Source organism: Ixodes scapularis, unplaced genomic scaffold, assembly GCF_016920785.2.
Source record: "Ixodes scapularis isolate PalLabHiFi unplaced genomic scaffold, ASM1692078v2 PGA_scaffold2__306_contigs__length_199485367, whole genome shotgun sequence".
In the NCBI taxonomy this organism is placed as follows: domain Eukaryota; kingdom Metazoa; phylum Arthropoda; class Arachnida; order Ixodida; family Ixodidae; genus Ixodes; species Ixodes scapularis.
This window is the reverse complement of record NW_024609857.1, coordinates 112,921,667-112,942,733: the sequence shown is the minus strand read 5'-3', so window position 1 is coordinate 112,942,733 and position 21,067 is coordinate 112,921,667. Positions and strand designations below refer to the sequence as shown.

At 47.1% G+C, this 21,067-nt stretch overlaps 2 protein-coding genes across 3 annotated transcripts in view; one reads left to right on the top strand and one right to left on the bottom strand.

Annotated features, from left to right (window-relative positions):
• LOC8027401 (nucleolar protein 8) overlaps window positions 1–13,839 on the bottom strand; it is a 40,238-nt gene extending 26,399 nt beyond the window's left edge. The window contains exons 1-3 of the mRNA XM_029982510.4: window positions 13,237–13,839; window positions 3,365–3,443; window positions 847–916 (exon numbers count right to left, since the gene is read on the bottom strand). Coding sequence (XP_029838370.3) covers window positions 847–916; window positions 3,365–3,443; window positions 13,237–13,423 — 336 coding nt within the window. The 5' untranslated portion in view covers window positions 13,424–13,839. The remainder of the gene's footprint in view (window positions 1–846; window positions 917–3,364; window positions 3,444–13,236) is intronic.
• Window positions 13,840–13,924: 85 nt separating this feature from the next.
• Window positions 13,925–21,067, top strand: part of LOC8027409 (solute carrier family 41 member 1) — a 51,377-nt gene continuing 44,234 nt past the window's right edge. Inside the window, exons 1-3 of one of the 2 annotated variants that reach the window (XM_029982511.4) lie at window positions 13,927–14,295; window positions 14,586–14,630; window positions 16,380–16,820. In XM_029982511.4, coding sequence (XP_029838371.3) covers window positions 16,413–16,820 — 408 coding nt within the window. In that variant the 5' untranslated portion in view covers window positions 13,927–14,295; window positions 14,586–14,630; window positions 16,380–16,412. Of the gene's footprint in view, window positions 14,296–14,585; window positions 14,631–16,379; window positions 16,821–21,067 lie in introns of both variants that reach the window. The other variant, XM_029982512.4, reaches the window with a different exon arrangement.

The following is a 21,067-nucleotide window of genomic DNA, read 5'->3' as shown; positions in this document are numbered from 1 at the left end:
TTCCCGTAATGCCGAATTAGAGCGCAGCTCTTGAGAAGGAGGGGAGGGCACAGAGAGGAGGGTATCCTTTCCTTCTCCTCCCCTCCTCCCTCGTGACATCACTCGTGACCCTAGTGACGCCACTTGTGACCCTCGTGACGTCACGAAGGGCACTCGTCAAGGCCTTTTGAAGGTCACTGTTAAGGTTGTGACCTTCGTCACGTCACTCGTGACAATAGTGACCCTCGTGACGTCACGTGCGACATCATTATGGGAAACGTCCCATAATGCAACGTGCGGTTACTAAAAGTTGGGCACGAGATCTGGGTGGGTGATCTTTTAAGGATGGTAAACTCTCAATAAATTAAGGGTATCTGACTTTGTCCTCAAACTTAGTTGTTCTACCAAAATTACTTCCCTCGATTGTATACGAGTCTTTGAAAGAACTATATAGGTTTATTGAATATAATGTTTCTAACTAGCAACTCGTCCTTCATTAATGGCTATGGAGACTAACGTTTTAAGCCCCTCCCCGAATTTCTTTTATTTTCTGGGTACACTTTAGTTTTATTCTACCTAGGAATTCTGTTGAGTACTATTTAGGCCCTTATACTCAGTGTAAACTCTGAAGGGAAAATGTGGTCCAATTCCCATCGAGCTTGAGAGCAACCGAGCAACCCGACTGAGAGCACTCACACTGCTGTTGTTTTTCAGTGTTTCACAAAACTTGTGAGACGGTGATGGCAATGTTCCCGCAAATAAAAAAAAAAACATGTGCAGCGCAATGCCATTTGTCACATTATACAAAGCTGTAAAAACGAATCCGGCAAAGTCGGTGTCCCTGCCGCCAACCCCGGCAAAGGATACATGCTGGGACAGAGTTGCTGCACTGCTTTCTTCTTTCTTCTGTTGCAGGCTCTTGGCTTCTCGTTGGATCCTGCAACACCAAACGCACCGCTTATTTGCCGAGGGAGACAGACGGAGAAGAAACATGAACAAAGGTCTGTCTACACATAGAGCGCAGTGCTAAACCAGCGCTGTGCAGTGACTTTGCGCCTCGAAAGCGCTGTATCAGCACTCTCCGCAGCACGAGACCCGGCTTTTTCCCATTTATAGATGTGACCAGGGCCGTACCCAGAAAAAAATTTCGGGGGGGGTTTTCGGGGACAACGGCGGCCATTTTGAAAGTGTCTATTGTCTTATTTGCGCCTATGATTCATGTGCATCGGTGGCATATAATGGAGAGTTACAGCAAACCGGAGAACCGGTCCCGGTTTGGTACCCGGTAGCCGACCGGCGCCACTGCGCGTGCGCAGAGATGGAGATTAAAATCGGCTGGCTGCCAGTGCACCGACCAGGGCCGCACCCAGAAAAAGATTTCGGGGGGGGGGGGGGGGGGGGGGGGGGGGTCAGAACCCCCTGACCCCCCCCCCTGGTTACGGCCCTGGATGTGACACAGTGCTAGCTCAATGCTGACACTGGCACTGATGCAGCACTGATGCAGCGCTATCTCAGCACTGTGGTGCACGTGTGAGCTGACCTTAAACAAGTTGCTTGAGCCTCCTGCAGAAATGCCAAGAACATGTGATGCACTTAAGTCACTGAAATTACTAGCTTTTGTGATGTCAGATGTCACACCAAATTTCTACGAAAAGTTGGCTGGAACAAATTTTCAGCTGTTGTAACTATATGTAATTTGACAGAGATTTCGAGGGTAGTGAACAGATCATGGTTAAAATGAGCCTTCCTGGCCAAATGTTGGATCGTAGGAAAGCCGTTTCTGTCAGAAGCACGACACAAAGGTGACTAAGCTCTCCAGTATTAAATTTGTCAAATTAATGTCTGGCATTTACAGCAATTCGGAAGTCCTATGTATACCCCCGAGTGAAAATTCGGCAAAGTGCGTAACTACGCCCTGCAGGTATCTGACAAAGAATAATTGATATATGAAAGTCAAATAAACATCACGAAAAGATACAGAATTTCTCAAATTACCTCCAACACAGTAGAATATTGCTGTAGAAAGGTTAGCACTCAGAAGAAGATGGTGGAAAGTAGTACCTTCTACTTAAGTAGGTGACAGAAGGACAAGTGAAAGCAGATCAGCAGTGGAAACTCTTTCCTGTTCTTTTCAAGTTTCAAAGTCTATGCAGTTGGCCACCAGTCTATTTACCTCTTTAGCCAATATAACAGAACCAAACACAAAGTGAAATGTGCTAAGGGGTCATGAAAGTTTCCAGGTTAAATGTAATTATGATCCCAAAGTGTTATCTCCTAACTTGATGTGAATGCTGAGAACTTCTTCATGGAATCATGTACACGAATGATGACTGGTGTCGTATGACTCGAAAAAAATACCTTTTCTCGGTCGACAAGCCCGAGCTAATGTAACCACACTGACGGCTACTAGATGAAAGAGCAGCAGGATGATTGGTTCCGCTTGCACTCGAAACATAGCCAACAGACGCTCACGAACACAAGCAAAAGAAATATTTTGTGGTGATGTAACCATAAGCAGAAATAACATAACCTGCTGTTTCAAAGAAAACACAACTTACACCTGCTCAATGCCAGATTCAACCCGCGACACCATACCTTTGGCAGTGGTTTTGGTTTTCTGACCATGAAGCTTCTTTTCCTATTCAGAACTAAAGATGTCTTCTGATATTAGTGATGATGTTTTTATGCTTATCCCCATATCCCAAAGAACCAGATCTTAAAAATGCACCTTTTTCGAGTAAGCCTATGCACATGCGTACACCTTCTTTCCAACCCTTGCTTCCTGCTGTCACCATTTTTGGAAGGCGCCGTCCAGCACGACCAACATTGTCAGCACCTATCTTTGCGCGTATCTAGTGTTTTTTGATGATTCTATTTTGAACGTCGGTAGTAGGGGGCATAAAAGTCAATGAAAACCGATACAATGGCACTATGCCAATCTGTTCAGACAGGTGAGGGAGCAGGAGGGTGCCTTTCACTTGTCAACCCAATGCTCCACCACTTGTACTTTGCAAATAGCACCCCCAGACGGCGCTCGTTGCTTGAAAAAGGTCCGTTGCAAGTCGACTGCAAAATATTCTGTGTTGGAAAACATGTCAATCTCATTAAACAGTAACACCTAGTGCAACACGATCACCTATGTGAATGTTGTATCTCTGGTATCTGGTATTTTTGGGGAGAACAGATCTGTTTGACTGTTTTTTCAGTTTCCAGTTATTCGAGCCTGCACCACTGAAAAGCCCCAGCAAAGTGGCCTGTGAGGTGCCCCGTAGGGAAAGTGGAAGAATGTGGGGTGCCCGATAGGGAAAGTGGAAGAACACACAAGACAGATAATAAATATCTCCCCAGGCTACAAGAAGAGTCCAAAAGAAAGCAGAACAGATACCTCTGGATGTAGCTCTCCTTTGCAACCTGCACCAACATCTCGCTGCCTTTCCATTTGGCACCGTGGTAGGTCTTGATGCCTGTTAACAAGAAGCACTCATTGTCAGCCAACTAATGGAGGGATCGCTTAACAAACATGAGATTATCTAGTACTACTAGGCAGACATTCAAACTATTACTACTGTAATGTCTGGAGAGATGCCCCAACCCCGAAAGATAACCCACCTTACTTTTGACACGATTCAGTATTTTTCTCAAAACACTGAAAGATAGCCCACTTCTAGTAATTGCAATGCACCGGCCAATGGCGACCTCAGCGGAAATGAGGACAGTTAGGCAGGTGATAAAGGACAACTGGGAAGAATGGTCCTCTTTGGTTCGTAGCACCCCTGCTGCGATAACAAGTTCGAAAGATTACAGGACCTATGTGACGAAGTGATCAACATTTTGTTTGACAGTGATAGCGACCGCTCGTTTAAAGGCTTTGATGCTGAGTGAATGAAGCGTAAACACACCTTCACATTCTTTTGCTACAAGTTTTTTTTTCCAACTTCTCCAAAGTTTAGCCACAGCTAAAGTCTGGTCACTAAGAAGATAATTAAAAATGGCAACCACTGAAACTAAATTGCTAGCTTATAAAATGCTAATAAGACCTAGATTGGAGTATGCTAGTGAAGTTTGGGATCCTCTCACAAAAGGTTTAATATTGAAATTAGAAAAAATTCAGAGAATGGCACTACATTTAATTTTTTCGAAGTACAGAAGACTGGATACACCAACTGAGCTGTATTCTAAGGCAAGTCTTTCCTTTTTAACCGAGAGGAGAAAAAATAAGTGTTTAAAAATGCTTTTCATGATTTTAGATGGTACGTACACTCCAGATTGATAAACAAAGTTTCATCAAACCCAATCTATGTAGAATCACACGTAATAAGCTTACTAGGACGATTGAAGAGTACAGATTCAACAAAGAATGTTTCAAGAATTTGTATTTCCCTCGGACGATAAGGGAATGGAATAATCTTCCTCAAAGCGTCATTAAATCCAAAACGGTTTTGGATTTTGTAAAGTGTCTCCCATGTAACCAATAGACCTCATGTTATCATCGTTGTTGTACTTTTGTGCTTTTTCATGAGTATTAGGTGTCGTATAGTCCTTCATTTTTTGTCATAGTGTTCTGCATGTCTATTACATTGTCTGTTGTTTTTTGTACTCACTCCTATCATAGTCCCCGTGGGGGGGACTGATAGTATTGTGAAATAAATAAATAAATAAAATATATATTGAAAGTTAGCCCACTCCCCGTTTTCACCCAATTTACTCTCGATTTTAGGTGGGCTATCTATCGCTTGAAATATTACAATATGCACATAGACGAGATGGAAAAAAAGCCTTATTAATGACTGGGCATGCTACCTGAGAAATAAGTCTATTGGCTCCCAGTGGCAAGGGGAAGGGACTGGCAAACAAAAAACTCCAAACACAAGTATTCACTGCCTTGTCTGCGCATTCACCCTTCTTTCAGACATCCGCTGTCGCAGAACCAGCGTTTGTGTCTGACAGGCACAGAGTGGACAGGCAATAAAGAGGGAACAGGTAAAGCTGTCCAAACGGAACACGTTTTCTGCAGTTCGCAGCATTTGCTGTACTAGAATAGGAGGTTTACTTTCGGTTCCAGTCCGCTTTGGGACATTATTTTTTGCCAAGGGGAAAGCTACCTTCCACTTCTGTCCTTGGACAAAGGCTTAGAGCGTGGTCATCACATGGGTTCGAACAGCCACGTACACACTCTGCTGGCTGTTATCAGACTCCACTGTTGTTGTCAGTCCCGAACCTATCGAAAACAAGGAAGGGGAGGAGACAATCGCGAGGAGGCAAGGGGAGAAGATGTGCTGCCTGCACGGTTGACGTCTTCCCAATAAACGTGCATGCACACCGCAACGTTCACACCTTTCTAAAAGCTTTTTTTTTTCTTTTATTTATGTACACGGCATTTGCAGCAGTGCCCTGTTTGGGCAGTCCCTAAAATAGCTGAATTTTGCAAACGCTGCGTGCTCCCCCTCTTCCTACCTGCCTTCCTCTTCCTTCCGTTTCAGGTTCAGCTCATGAGAAATATACAGCAGCCTGACTCTTCTTTCAGACATTGATTGTCGCAGAGCCACCATCGCGTCGAACCAGGGGTGGACGCAGGTATTTCGTGAAGGGGGGTCAGGTGTTGGTCAGCGTATCATATGTTCAAGACCCTCCCCCCTCCTCTCGTTTCCATGCCCTAAATGTTTACACATGCAGAATTCAAGGGGGGGGGGGGGGGGGGGTCAGGACACCAGACCCCCGACCCCCCCCCCCTCTATAGCCCCCCCTGCGTTGAACTGCCGTGTAGTGCAGGCAACGAAGGGATGCTATGCAGAGTGCACGTTTGTCTGCTTCTTGCGCAGAAGGTTGCGGTGAAGTCAGATTGTCGAGCTGCAAGGGCTTCTTTACTGGTTTTCAATTTGCACCGAACCTGAGCCCACTGAACGTAGGAACTTAATGAAACCTTTCTTTTCTCGAATTTCGCTTTAGTTTAAGGGGAGGCACTCCCTTGGAGGGTCTACTTTTTAAGTATTTGTGCCAGGTCAATGAAATTTTTAGGGTATGTTAAACGTGGAAACTTAGGAGGCTACACCAACTTTCAACCCAAAAGGTTTATTTTTTTGACAAGTTACAGCCTTATTCGTTGAAAAAAATGTACATGTAGCCGTGCCAAAGGAAAAAAACTATCGTTTCAAAATATGAATAAAAAGGCACAATTTCTTTGCTGGGATATAACGCTGAATGACTAAACTAATCGGTAGTAGGCTTGAAATAATTTTTAAGGCCATATTTCATGTAAAAATTAACTTCCAATAATGGTATGAATTTTTAATTTTTTTCTTGTTTCACAAACGTCAACATTTTTGTGTGAAGAAATAACAATTTGCAAAAAGTAAGCGCATAGCCGAGTTCTCCAGTAAATTTCATGCCAAAAGAGCCATACATTAGACTTGGGGGCGCTTAACTCATCGAACGATAGTTTTAGAGCTGTGAAAAAATGGTGAAAACATGAAGTTGAGAAAAACGGGTTTGAAAGTTCGAACAGTGTTTTAGTTTAGATGGGGCTTGCCATTTCATCTAAAATGCTCCAGGGGCATATGTCACTCCTTCCTCTGCACGGTCCCTCTGTGCCTTGGCCACAGCTTCCATCTTTCTTTTTTTGTGGGACATCTTGGAGGACTCGAGCGCTTTCACTTGGGCCTTCGCAACCTTCATCTTGGTGGCATTCTCTCCGTATGACGCTTGGTAGCTCCCTGGCTGTATGCCAATTTCCAACAGAGCTTCCTGATTCGCTAGGACGAGCCACGTCACGTGGCTCGTCCTAGCGAATCAGAGCTCTTGTTTTGCCAGCTTGACCAGCTTGACAAAACATAGCGTGCACAGCTATGTTTTCTACGGGGTTTTACGGTCTGTGAGCGCGATATCGCGAACAGAACGAAAGAGGGCGAGACGCTCATTCCAATGAGGGGGGGGCCTGTCCATGCTAGTCCTAAGAAACGCGGAGGGAGCGCGCTTGGAAAATGGCTCATTTTCGTAATCGGCCGCGTCGTCGGCGCGCACGTGCGGCCGCCAGCACGTCGAAAATAATTTATTTCGGAGTAAATACTTTACTTACAGAAATAAAATTTTTGGAGAGCATTCTTTATGAGTTGTAAAAGCTGGTCAGCCTATTTTCCAAAAATGTGACTTTTTTGAAAAAATCGCGATTCCTAGGCCGTGCCTCCCCTTAAAAGTTATAGGCAAATTAAGATTACAAGAACAAGCAAAAAAACCTCCTTCATGATGTCCTTGGTTACTTGAGTGGCCGTGAACTAGAGGAGGGGTAGTCAGCTCAGCGAGCGCTCACGGCTGCCGCACTCCATGTCGACGGCTCGAGAGGGCGCCACTAAAGCATGTTCTGGATAGGCTGTATGAAGTGGGCAGCCAGGGCGGCTCGCATTGCATTTGCTGCGCGATTAAACAATAATTCGGCATGACATATCATTGGCCACAAAAGACAGCAAACACGGGGTAAAGATCAGTTCAAAACAGGAGCCACTTCGCGCTGCCATACCGCAAAATGGCCAAACAGCAAGCCAAACCTGCGCCGAAGGCCTTCGGAACGCTCGTAACCGGTCGGATCCTCGAGTCCGTAAACAACCGCAGCGCCGCCGTGTACATCCGGAACCTTTCTATGCTCGCTGTTCGTCAGAGCCTGATCCCACTATTCCTTCCTAGTATGGCCCGCCTTTTTTACCGCTTGGTGGCGGGCATGTCGACGGGTCATTTCTCGCTTCCGGACTTTATAAACTGCATTTGTTTCTCTTCTGATCTAAAATACTGAACAAAAACTACTTTCATAAATAATTGAAATGGTTCGTGCCACTTATATTTTGTATTTCGACTAAAAAGAAGCTTTTAGCGGCTCTGACCAGTAGTAAGCCCAGGACCAAATACCCCACATTTCGCACGCTTTCGGTACTGAGGTCGCCCCGTAGGCGGAGGAGGTTTCTGCGTCGTCCGGTTAAAATATGACGCACTAATATTTAGTTACTCTCTCCGTGCCCGCTGGCTTGCCCGAACCCCAAGAGATGCAGAAACCGCAAAAAAGGTGGACGCTTAAATATGATTGCAGGGCCCCTTTAAGAATAGTGGGTAGACCTCAAGGCAGCTAGCTTTAAAGTCTGCCCACTATCCTTCAATCAAAGTCAATCAGAGCTCAGCATTCGGATGTCACCGCGACCCCCCGCACAAGCAGCAGACAAACTTGCTCTCTGCATGGTCACTGAGAAGGTGAAGACAGCCTCGAGCATGCATGCTTTTGCTTGAGGCTGGGCATTCGAAAGAGAAATGCCTTCGTTCTCACCTCGTCTGTTACTATAGACCATTCCATTTAGCACTCTCTGGGCGGCACCATTTTGTTCAACCACAGCGCCCTCTCCACACATCCGGGAAGTTCAGCGGGTTCGGCGGGGTAAAACGAGAGAGAGGGCACGCGCCCGACTCCGCTAGCAGACGACAAACCGGGAGGTTGCCGTTCTCCATCTTTGGGCTGTATCGGCAGGCAGTACGGAACATCGAACTCCCACTCGTGGCTGCCGTCGTGAAGTGGTTCACATTCTTAGAATAGTTGTGGCTACTCCAAAATCAGCCTATAGCTCTCTGTTGTTCTATTTCGCTAAATGATCAACTCTCATATCTTTTTTCCGTTACTTAAATAGCAGCTGAGTCAGCCGGCAGTACTACCCTCAACTACTGCGTGTATTGCAGCAGGAGAGCACGTTTTATTTATTATTTCAGACTTCCAATCATAGTCGCTAAAGGCCTACACCAGTACGAACTTTGTATAGTAAAAAAGGTACAGCAACCGGATTTACTTTTCACCAAAAAGACTGGCCAATCTGCCACAGTTTTCCCTATTTTTTTTTTTATTTGCATGCAGGTAACAGCACAATTGGACCCTGTGAGTCGTTTTATCTAGCATAGTATTACACGACAACCGGCATACCAAACTCTGCGCATCTGCGCCTGGAACTTCCAAAATGATGCGATTTTAAACAGAGTTTGCACGCCAGCTGGACGCTAGCTACAGCCAACACCACCTAGACAGAAGGCCTCCGCATGGTTTCCTCTTCTTCTATGAAACGTCATCACAGTCGGATCGCGCTCGGTCGGCTATTGGACCCGAGCCCGACCTTCGACGCGCTGATTGGCCACGAGCCGCAGCCGAACACTGATGCAGCACTCGTGGCCAATCTCTCGCCTCGATCGATCTGACTATGATGACGCGTGTGGAGGCCTTCTGTCCAGGTGGTGTTCCTACAGCCCACTCAGCGGAGCAGACGATGTGCGGGGTGAGAGTAGGAGTGCATTTTTTTTCTCTTTTACTCTCTCTGCTATGACCCTAATGGAACGGTCTATAGACCTTTTTTTTAAAGGCGCCGCCATCTCGAGAATTGCGGCGCCGACGACGCCGTCTAGCGGCTTAGAAAAAGAGATACCGGCTAGTTCTGGCAGCACAGCTATCTGGTAGGCAACGGTGTGGGTATGGGGGGAACTTGGCTAGACTTGGCTATGGTGGGCTGCAATAACTTGGTTGGAGCTTGTCCGGTTAAATACAGCTGGCTACTCACAGGCCATCACCTTACCGCCTCGAGAGAACGAGGACGAAGACGGTGGGGTGTTTTGATTGAGCTTCCACAGCGAAGTATATATGAGAAATTTAATGTAGTCTATATATGTGCAGCTAAGCTCTCGGCATTTGATAGCTCCATCTTGAGTAGTGGCATGTAGACTTTTTCATACCTTTCACATACCATGGGGCTTGCAGTGATAACCTAATTGGACCACCTGCACCGGGAATTAAAATCTTTCCTCTTGTCGTAGACGAAGGGGTTGTGAGCTTAAACGTGACGTTCAGTCTGATGCGAATCTCTTGCGATTCAATCTCGCAATCGACTGATTTCATAAATAAGGATTCTTGGAGAAAATGCGAAGCTCGATAACATTGCAGCCACACTCGCGCTACAGCTTCTTGTGTTTAAGTATATGGTCAGCTAGAACGAAAGGGACAAACACAGACAGAGAGAAACAGAGACATACACACCGCTGACCATCAACTAAGACTATATTTCTTCTTCATCACTGTGACCCACAGATTCACACTTAAAGTAATGCCAATAAATGACCCTACATCCTTACAGTACACTACTAAATCAAAATACTGATTAAATAAAATTAAGTTAAAACTGAAACTAATTAATTACATTAAATTATTAATTATTAATTTTCGTCCAACCCACAGACCACCGCCGAAACATATCCCTCCTAGTCCCTTTCACGGCGCCGTGCCACACTGCAAAAACTGCCTTTCTTTCTTGCTGACCGTGATGGAGGGCATGCTCACGCAGTCGTCGCCGGTTTGCTCAATGGCCAGGGCCTCGAGGATCTCGCGCGCAAAAGCATTCCTGTGTCTGTTAATAATGGAGACGCTAGTAAACCGTGGCCTGCACCCGCACGTGCGGCAATGGGCAGCAAGGTGCCCAGCTCCCGTGCCTTGCACCGACGCCGCGTGCTCCCTGACTCTGTCGTTAACGCAGCTTCCCGTCTGCCCAATGTAGCAGCTCCCACATGACATAGGAATCTTGTACACCACACCAGTCTGGCACATGGTGTACTTATTCCTGTGTGCAGTATTGCTGCACACAGGAATACTGCTGATGCTGGGACCTTGATGCTGGGACCTACGGAGAGAAGGCCAATGCTGCGGTAGCAAAGAACTTCATCCAGGTTGATGGGAAACAAAGCCAAAAAGCGAAGCTTGCCGTTAAGCGGCTGCTTGAAGATCACAATCTACCCAGCCTGGGCACCAAAGTGAAGGCTACGAAGGGCGGTCACCTTGACGTTTTCTTCTCGGCCAAAACACATAAGGTGGGGGTACCGTTTCGTGCCATTGTCTCCGAGAGGAAAACCTGGCAAGCTCATGTGTCAACGTATCTTGCAAAGCACCTGTCCCAGGTGCTTTGCACCTGGGACAGGTGCTTTGCACCTGTACAGACCCGTACAGGTGCAGAACGGGGGTGTACGGGTCATCCCCGTTCTGTACGGGGATGACCCGTACAGAATTTCCAACTCAGAAGAGCTTATTGCCTATCTTCAAGTACATGGATCCCAGGTAGTATCTGGATTTTCCATCGACATCCAGGACATGTACTATTCTATTCCTCACACTAGCCTCATGCCAATTCTACGAGAGACCATCGAGGAACACGGCGTAACGCCTTTTCAAACCTCAGCAGGGATTAACATAGACGCCTTCTTGGAACTGCTCGGGGTATATTTAACGGCGACCGTGATCTCGTATGAAGGTCTAGACTACGTCCAAAAGAGTGGGATATGCATTGGGTCTAGAGTGGCGCCACATCTATGCGATCTGTTCCTGGTGGCGTGTGGTAGGCACATCCAATCCACACTGAAAGATGCTAGAGTAAAAGCCATCTTCAGGTACGTGGACGACTTCTTGATCCTGTGCAGCACAGACATCGAAAGTGAAGAAAACGGATGCAGGAGCACGATCATGAAAACATTCCACGAATGTTGCCCCGACCTGCTCTTCACTCATGAACTACCCGTGGGCAACTCTATTAAGTTCCTGGACCTCGCACTTGAGTTTAAGGATGGACATGTATGCTGGAGGTACGAACCTCGTTCCAGTAAAGGTTTTCTTCCGTTTGCATCCTGCCATTCGAAAACCGTAAAAAGGAGTGTTGCCAACACGGCACTCATGTCAGCGCTGCGCAAGTCATGCAACCATCAAGCTGACGCCAGCTTTCAGAAGCAGATGGCCCGGCTTCGTGACTCCGGGTACCCAGGTGTCCTCCTTGGAGCCGTATGTGAGGCAATTTGCAGAAAATTTTCAAAAGGATCACCCAGTACCGAGCGAAACAGACAGACTTCACGAGCGAACTTCGCAGTAGTCCCCTACATCCACGGTGTCACCCACCGGCTCAAAAAGATTGCTGCACGACAAAACGTCAAGGTGGTGTGCTCGGCACCGAACAGAGGTAACTCTATGTGCCGCCAGGTAAATCGGGCCACAAACCGCCAGCCAACCTGCAATACTGCACACAGGAATAAGTACACCATGTGCCAGACTGGTGTGGTGTACAAGATTCCTATGTCATGTGGGAGCTGCTACATTGGGCAGACGGGACGCTGTGTTAACGACAGAGTCAGGGAGCACGCGGCGTCGGTGCAAGGCACGGGAGCTGGGCACCTTGCTGCCCGTTGCCGCACGTGCGGGTGCAGGCCACGGTTTACTAGCGTCTCCATTATTAACAGACACAGGAATGCTTTTGCGCGCGAGATCCTCGAGGCCCTGGCCATTGAGCAAACCGGCGACGACTGCGTGAGCATGCCCTCCATCACGGTCAGCAAGAAAGAAAGGCAGTTTTTGCAGTGTGGCACGGCGCCGTGAAAGGGACTAGGAGGGATATGTTTCGGCGGTGGTCTGTGGGTTGGACGAAAATTAATAATTAATAATTTAATGTAATTAATTAGTTTCAGTTTTAACTTAATTTTATTTAATCAGTATTTTGATTTAGTAGTGTACTGTAAGGATGTAGGGTCATTTATTGGCATTACTTTAAGTGTGAAAGTCAGCGGTGTGTATGTCTCTGTTTCTCTCTGTCTGTGTTTGTCCCTTTCGTTCTAGCTGACCATATACTTAAATTATGTACCAACTAGCTCAACTTCAACCTGTTATTCAGCTTCTTGTGCTCATGACACACTTTCTGCTGTTGTTATTATGCCTTTTGAAATTATTTATCCATCCGACGACCACGCAGTGGTAGCCAGACAACCATAGATTTTCGGAAATTGCAGCATGGTAAAAAGGAGCACTCGGAACTAACTCATGCATGACGTCCGTTTTTAAGTTTTTTCGCCCATATCCTTGGCGGTTGCATACCCTGTGTCAGCGGGCAATCTAAAAATGCACCAGGTCGAGGGTACGTCAGTTACTGGCTGGTTTGAGGTTATGCGAAAAAGGTCTATATGGCAAGAAATTAAACTAAGGGAGAGGAGAAGATGAGAGCGTGCGGTGGCGTCAGAGCGCCAAGCTCCGATTGGAAGGATAGTGGGTAGACGCCAAGGCTGGCTGTCTCTGCCTGTCCACTGCCTCTCCTCCAATCAGAGCTAACAAGAGCGTCGTCTGCTCCTCGTGCAGTCTGGCGTCCCGCGCTCTGAGGCCGCCCCACGCTCTCGTCTCCTCCTCTCCCTCAGTTTCTCACCGCATAGGGAACAATTAACATGACCGCTCACAGCTGACGAGGTTCTCCTGGCCCAGCTCCATGTCGAGGTAGGCGAACGTCTTGAACGGGTTCCCGCACTCGTCCCGCTTGGTGTGCACCTCGACGTTCTCCACGTGCCCGAACCGCTCGAACTTTTCGCGAAGTTCATCCTGCTTCACAGTCGACGAAAGGTTCCCCACGAACAGTCGCTTCTTCATCGCTGCGGCCGCTGGCGAGCCTGCCGACTGGCACTCGCAAGTTGAGACAGATCAGTGGTTGAGACGGTGTGTAACGGGTCGTTTACCAGCTTTTAAAACTAGGGTAATAGGTTACCGGTGTTCAACAGCTGCTTGGACGAACGTGGCATTCTTGTTGAGTACGAGGCGAGGTTTGTCAAACACTAAACTACAGTGGTAACAAAACACTGCAGCGGATGATCTCCTACACGTGTTTCCGCACGATTTTCTTGCGATTTTCACATCGTACGCCTTCACTTCGTTGCTAGGAGACGAATTGAAGCGCAACAAATTACAAATGTAATAAAGAAAAACTAATTAATTTGAGTAGAATGTTTAAACAAATACTATCGTAGTAAATAAACATATTAATATTAATAATATTAACAGTTGTGTAGAGGACGCTAGAGGGCTATTGTTGTGTTATTGCGTTCACTTGTTGCGTTCCAACAGTCCTTTTCGTTTCCTGTGACGTCGTTTATTGCAGTTTCGGCTTCTAAACTTGTTCGAGGCACTTGTATCGAAACACTATGTTCGAAATAAAAATATATTTTTGAATAAAATATATTTTTTTCGCAAATTTGTCTTAGTATATGTAGTTAAAGCGGTGAAAGGTTAATCTGCTCCGTGACAGAAGCCGAGCTATCGACCGCATCCTGCTGCCGCCTGCGCCGAACCAGCGGCAGCCAGCGGTCAAAGGGAATCAAATTCGTCAAGTAACACAAAACAAAATTCGAGAAAAAGAAAAATTCTTCGGCTTTTGGACGGCGAGCGGGCAGTGCGACGGTTGCGGGCGATGCTTGTGACATATTTCCAGTTCTAACCGAAACGAACTAATCCATCGACAGCCATCGGTGAGTGGAAACTTCTCTCGGGCTCCCGACAGCTCATCACTAGTATTCAGAAGTGAGCGCATAAATTTCGGCACAACCTCTACGTCCAACAACAATCGCCGCGAAAACAGTTGTTGCAGACACGTACGCGGCAGCTGACCACTCGTTTGTTACGCAGTATCCAGTGCGGTCCAACTTATGTGCTGATGATCGCGAGCTGTCGGGTCCAGCGGACGATAGCGAACCTATTTTCGATCGCCACATGTCAAGCCAACACACTTGTTGTATTTTTTTTTTTTTTTCGCACCTAGGCAGCCTCGCGGTTAGCGAGCGGTACTGCTCCACGATGAGTCCACGTAAGTGAAGTCGTTCTTTTCAGATCTCATGTCATACGACCCGTTCTATGCTTACTCTGTCCTGGGATCCACGCTGTTGTCGACGTCGTATCTCCTATGTCTCGCTTCGTCTGCGTGAATGCTTTTCTTCCTGCGAGCTATGGTGATGTTGGTGACTCCTCACTTTGCTTAGGAGCCATGTGTGTGACTGCTTCTTCCGTTGAAAAAAAAAGCGCACCTCGAGCGTGTTATGTTGAAACTCAAAAGACTCTGCAATCTTTTAAATTAATGGCTGTAGAACGCACTGAGCGCCAAGTAAAACCCTTTGACGCCTCTCAAAAGACCAATTTTTAGCTTTCTAAAAGGCATATGTTTACCTCGAACGTTTCTGGCGTGTGCACTGCCTCTTCCGCAACAATGTTTCCTGGCAGAGTTCTGATTTTTTTTTTGTTCAGTTTATTAATGTGTCGAATTATTTATTAAAATGTGTCAAATTATTAATGCGTCGGCCTTGTCATGCAACTAATACAGTAAGGGACAGCAAGCTATTTGATCAGTTGAGAAGATCCCATATTTCACGTTTGTTGAGGTCATGAAACATATACATCGTACCCGGCAGATTGTAGAAAGTGGGAGTTGCCTATATAGTTACAAGGTGATTAAATGATTGTAAACATATCACCAACGTACGGCCGAAAAAAATCCAAAGAGCTAACCGGCTGTTAAAACATTGCCCACCTAGTTCCCACCTTGATTTTTTTTAGGGGCGAAGATCCTTAGGGTCTAGCCTTGTCCGTCTGTCTGTCCGGCTGGCGTCCGTGCTCATATAAAAAGAAAAGAATGTTTGTGCAGTCGACAGGAAATCCATTGGGGTCTCCCCATTGGATTTCTAGTCCATCGCCTTAACCACTCGGCCACGACTGCGGGACAAGTAGGGGGCTCTGAGATGTGGTAGTAACTCAAGAGCTGGGGTTTCTGTCATGGATGAAACATTGCATGTAGCTGCTCAATGTCTATACAGGAGAGGGCACTGCAGTCAAATGCGTATATAATCACGATAAACTTTGCATGCATTGGCTCAATGTTTATAGACGAGAGGGCGCTCCGGTCAAATGCTCAACCGCGTATATAACCACGTTCCATACCACACATTCTCTTTCTGACATGGACCATTGACTTAAGCGGTGGAGATGTGTTCTCACGGCTTCTAGCGGATCCAAGCTGATCCACTAGAAGAACCACTGGCTCTGCATTTCACTGGCCATAAAGCAGTAATAATGAAGTCGAAACGCAACCCGGAACTCAGCACTACCTATGAGCAATAAAAAAAAATCAGCACCATCAGCACTACCTACGAACAATAAAATCAGTATCATCAGCACCACCAGAGCTTCGCCCCAATCAACATCATTCACCATGTGGAGATGCGGTCCTTTTTTTTTTTTTTCTCTCTCTTTAAAGCCTAGATTTTTGGGCCATTCAGCACACACAAAGTCCACCCATTGCCTTTCTGGGGACAAACTGCCCCGCTGTGCGTGATATTGAGTGCTTGGTTCAGGAGACGATGGCATGTAGCGGGGAACTTGGCAGAGGCTTGGGTCACTGAGGCATTTTGAGGGGAATATAGGATGCCACTAACACATCCACAGCCCAGCGACTCGGCATTTTTTTCACACCTCTCTGTCGCAAACTATGCATTAGCATGTTTAATCCTGGTCAAGGCTTGAGCCTGGTTTCCGCACCGATCTCGAGTACCTCGTGCTCTTGCAGGACTCCAGCTAACCCGATGCCAGCGGGACCACGATGGGCTCCATAGCCCCGGCCGAAGCAAGTGCCACTAGCCGATCCGAAGACGCCAAGCCGCGACGCAGGAGGATGGTGCCACGCCTGACCGGAGAGCCCAAAAGGGACCGCCACCGCGAGGGGGCGGGGGACGCGGGCTCCGAGATGGTGGCGCTGTCTGCCAACTCGGACGACGACTGGGCGGCTGATGAGGTGGTGTCTGTGGACAAGGAGCCGCTGTTGCCGACGGAGAACGGCGAGCTGGACAACGGTGACTCGGGGCTCAAGGGGAGGACTCGTGCCAGAGAAGGGAACTTTGGCAACCCGGCGCCGGAGCCCTTGTGGTCGGTTGCAATCCAGGTGTTTGTGCCGTTCCTCATCGCGGGGTTCGGAACTGTCGGAGCGGGCCTTGTCCTCGACGTCATTCAGGTGAGTCCGTGGTGTTACCGACCGAAAAACACTGGAGCCGGTCCCACCGGCCTCAGCATCCCTTCAACCTTCTCGTCGGGCCCGTAGCGATACTGAAATAGAGCTTGATTTGAGTGGATCTACCTTAGACGTTGTCGACGAAGTTCCGATCTACCGGGTGGTACCTTAGTTAACAAATCTATTTCTTAAATAGAGAATGTGACCTAATCGCATCACGTAGCCAAACCAAATGAAAGCATTGTCTGGACACTTTGCTGTTCCTCGTAGCTGCCCTTACAGCTGCCCTTGCAGAGTTCAACCTGAGTGTCACATCTGTCTATTTCCCTCCTGGGTTCTCGGCAAGCGTTCCACTTCAAAAATATTTGTCTACTTCCTTTAACCTGTTCGCGTTAGTGTCCCGGTACGTGCGATGACATCGGTTGGGTTGGAACGCACGTTTACGTAGTTTGAAAGGTGGCTGCAGGATTGCTCCACGGCCCCGCTGGCAACCAAGGATCGCCGGATGCGTTTCCTTTCGTCGATTTTGGTGCCGCGCAGCAGGGGATGGTGGGCATATCGCTGGTGCGCTTGTTAAACCCCTCCCTGCCCCTTGTCCATGCCGCTTTGCGGTGACAGTCTGCGAATGACTCATTACAAAATATTAACCAACCTTGGCCCACAATACAGGCGGCTTCAAGGTGCCCTGCCGGCATCCCAAGAAGTATGCTCTAGCCGTGCTGTCCCCCACTGCATCTTGGTTGCTAGGTGTTACGTCGTGCCGTCACTCTTTATAAGCACAATCTGTTCGCACATAGCAGAAAAGGAGTTACGGGAACGTTCACATTGCAGAAAAGTTCCGAGAGGCTGCATTCACCATGCTTTGTTATATATAACCACTGCGCGAAATGCCAGTGCATTTCTTCGAGAATCAAGGTGGCGGCAGCAACAATTTCAACCGACTTTTTCTTTTTTTTGAAAAATAATTAACAAAAGCATTTTGGAAAGAGAAGAGCAGTGTATCAAGCCCCCTGGCAACCACTATTATGTTCCTTTTGGAGAGACTGTGAAATGAGTTTTGGACTTTGGACGCACACTTGTCACACTTGCACGTGTGTGAGCAACACCACATAGAAAAATCAAAGCCAGTGTACGAGCATCTTGACGTCACGACAGCAAGACTGAGCGCGGGCGCTGATTGGGCACGACTGCTGCCCCAGCGTTCCAGTAAGCCTCGTGTCCAGTCAACATGTCGAAGGACGGCGGGGCTCGGTCCCAGTCACCGAGTTAGTGCTAGCCGTGCGTGATCACGTCACGTCGACGTATACAGTTCATGGGCTTTGATCATTCTATGCTCCGCGTCACTAGTTGCGTGCAGTACAGCAAAGGCAAGGCCAGGTGAGGGGAGAAAGAAAAATTGACCGCATCTCCACGTGGTGAATGATGTTGATTGGGGCGAAGCTCTGGTGGTGCTTGTCTGCGTAGACGCTGAGCCGCAGCATGCCGAGCCTTTCGTTAGTTTTCATCCATGTCAGAAAGAGAATGTGTGGTATGGAACGTGGTTATATATGCATTTGAGCATTTGACCGCAGCGCCCTCTCGTCTATAAACGTTGAGCCAATGCATGCAAGGTTTAACGCGATTATATACGCATTTGACCGCAGTGCCCTCTGCTGTATAGACGTTGAGCGGCTACATGCAACGTTTCACCCATGACATCCCCAGCTCTTGAGTTACTACCACATCTCAGAGCCCTCTACTTGTCCCGCAGTCGTAGCCGAGTGGTTAAGGCAATGTACTAGAAATCCATTGGGGTCTCTCCGCACAGAGTCGAATCCTGTCGACTGCGCGAACATTTTTTTTCATCATTTTTTTTTTTGCCCTGCACGAGCATGAGCACCAGCAAGATTAATGTGAGCACGGACGCAGGACGGACAAGGCTAGACCCTAAGGAGCTTCGCCCCTAAAAGCACTAGGAGGGCTGGGGAGTAAGAGAGAAACTTCCTTTTCTCTCTAACGTGTCTAGTGCTCTTCCTCTCTCTCCTCGCCCTCCACTGCCATCCTCTCCCATCCCGCCTTCCTTGTGCTCGCCCTTTCTCTCTTTGCCTGGCATTGCCTTCGCCTTCCCTGCACACAACTAGTAACATAGGGTATAGGTTGCATTGTTGTGGGACATGACAGGTGTTACTGTGTGGCGAGGCTTAGGTGCATTCTCCTTTGCTTTATTAGCGTTGGTGTTGGCAACTTTTTAACTCAGTTTTTTTCCCCAAGTTCTGGATTTATTTTATGCCAAACAGTATACAAAAAGCTTTTGTTAATTCGACCTCGACAGGGCCTTGAAATTTGGTTGAATTATCCGAATGATCGAATTAAAAGAAGGACAGAGAAACGGTTAAGATTAAACTTCCTTTTATTGTCCATAGTAGTCACGCGCCTGCGCTTACAACATGTGTCCAAAAGCATGCTCCGGAGAGCAGCGTAGCTAACTGTCACGTCCCCAAAAAAATGGCGTACAAAAAAAAAAAAACGAAAAAAGAAAGTTTTACGAGCCGACTTTGGCGCCAGGCAGCCAGTCCAGCTACAACATAGAAAAAAGAAAAAAAGGAAAAGAGAACTTGCGCTTTTCGGCGTGCAAGATGGACCACACACAATGCTACAGAAAAGCGCTTTGAGGGCGCGCTGAGAAAGCTTTACGAGCTGACTTTGGCGCCAAACAACCAGACAGTCAACAACAACAAAAAAAAAAAAAAAAGGAAAGAACCCACGATGTGCAGGGAGAACAGCGCACCCGGAAAACAGTCACTCAAGTCACCATACACTCAAAAAAAGAGACACTTACGCAGCGCTGACTGACAACTCTCGGTATATTTACACTTTCTTTTCTTCTTCTATTTGTACTATAGGGTGTTTTCACTGACGTAATTTTGTCCCCCATTTTGTTGTTATGGGCTGTTTGGCGTGTGCCGAAGGCAAGCTTTCCAAGGATTTACATGACCCCTTAAATGCGTAAAGCACTGAAGCTTATAAGTCTTACCACGTTGACATACTCTCAACAGGTTGCGATGTAATCCTTCATATTACCAAATTTGTTTGAAAAACAAACTAACAACAAAATAGCAGATTGACGTCATGTGAAAACAATCTATAGGCTAGGGCGAGGGAGAGTAACTGGTCTTTTTTTTTTCTTTCGATATGGAGCTAAAGTTAAAGCAAACTAAATTGAAATTAATGTAACGCTAGGTTCTTTTTGTGACAAGGTTGAAGACTGAGTACTAACACACCTGCCGTTATGTTTCGCAATGTTCTCTGTTTCGATAATTTCTCTTGTGAGCTGGTTGTGGTGCTTGCCAAGCACAGCGCAGTTACTCAGCAGCACTGAGCAGCCACAGTCTCGACAGTGAATGCCTAGATGACCGGAGTTTCTGTTGGTGAATGTGTTCTTATGCTCACGATGGCGATCGTTAAGACACCTTCTGGTCTGACCTATGTAGAGTTTTCCACAAGAGAGGGGAAAGGAGTACACCACCTTCTCTGTACAAGGGACAAAGGTGTTCTTGTGCTTCTTTTTGCAGCCAACAGTTGCAATTGGTGGAGTATTTACTTTCTTGGTCAGACCGGAAGGTGTCTTAACGATCGCCTTCGTGAGCATAAGAACACATTCACCAACAAAAACTCCGGTCATCTAGGTATTCACTGTCGAGACTGTGGCTGCTTACTGCTGCCAAGTAACTGCGCTGTGCCTGGCAAGCACCACAACCAGCTCACAAGTGAAATTATCGAGGCAGAGAACATTGCGAAACATAACGGCAGATGTGTTAGTAGTCCGTCTTTAACCTTGTCACAAAAAGAATTAGACTACCTAGCCTTACATTAATTTCAATTTAGTTCGCTTTAAATTTAGCTCCATATCGAAAGAAAAGAAAAAAGACCAGTTATTCTCCCTGGCCCTAGCCTATAGCACAAATAGAAGAAGAAAAGAAAGTGTAAATATACCGAGAGTTGTCAGTCAGCACTGAGTAAAGGCCCGTTCACACGATACATTTTTCTCGCGCATCTAGTTTCGCGAAATGGTTGCGCCGTCGGAACAAGTCCGAAAAGGTCGCACGTCCTTTTCGGACTCGTTCAGACGGCGCAACCATTTCGCGAAACTACGTTTCGCGACACTAGATGCGCGAGAAAAATGCATCGTGTGAACGGGCCTTAAGTGTCTCTTTCTTTTGTGTGTATGCTGACTTGAGTGACTGTTTTCCGGGTGCGCTGTTCCCCCTGTA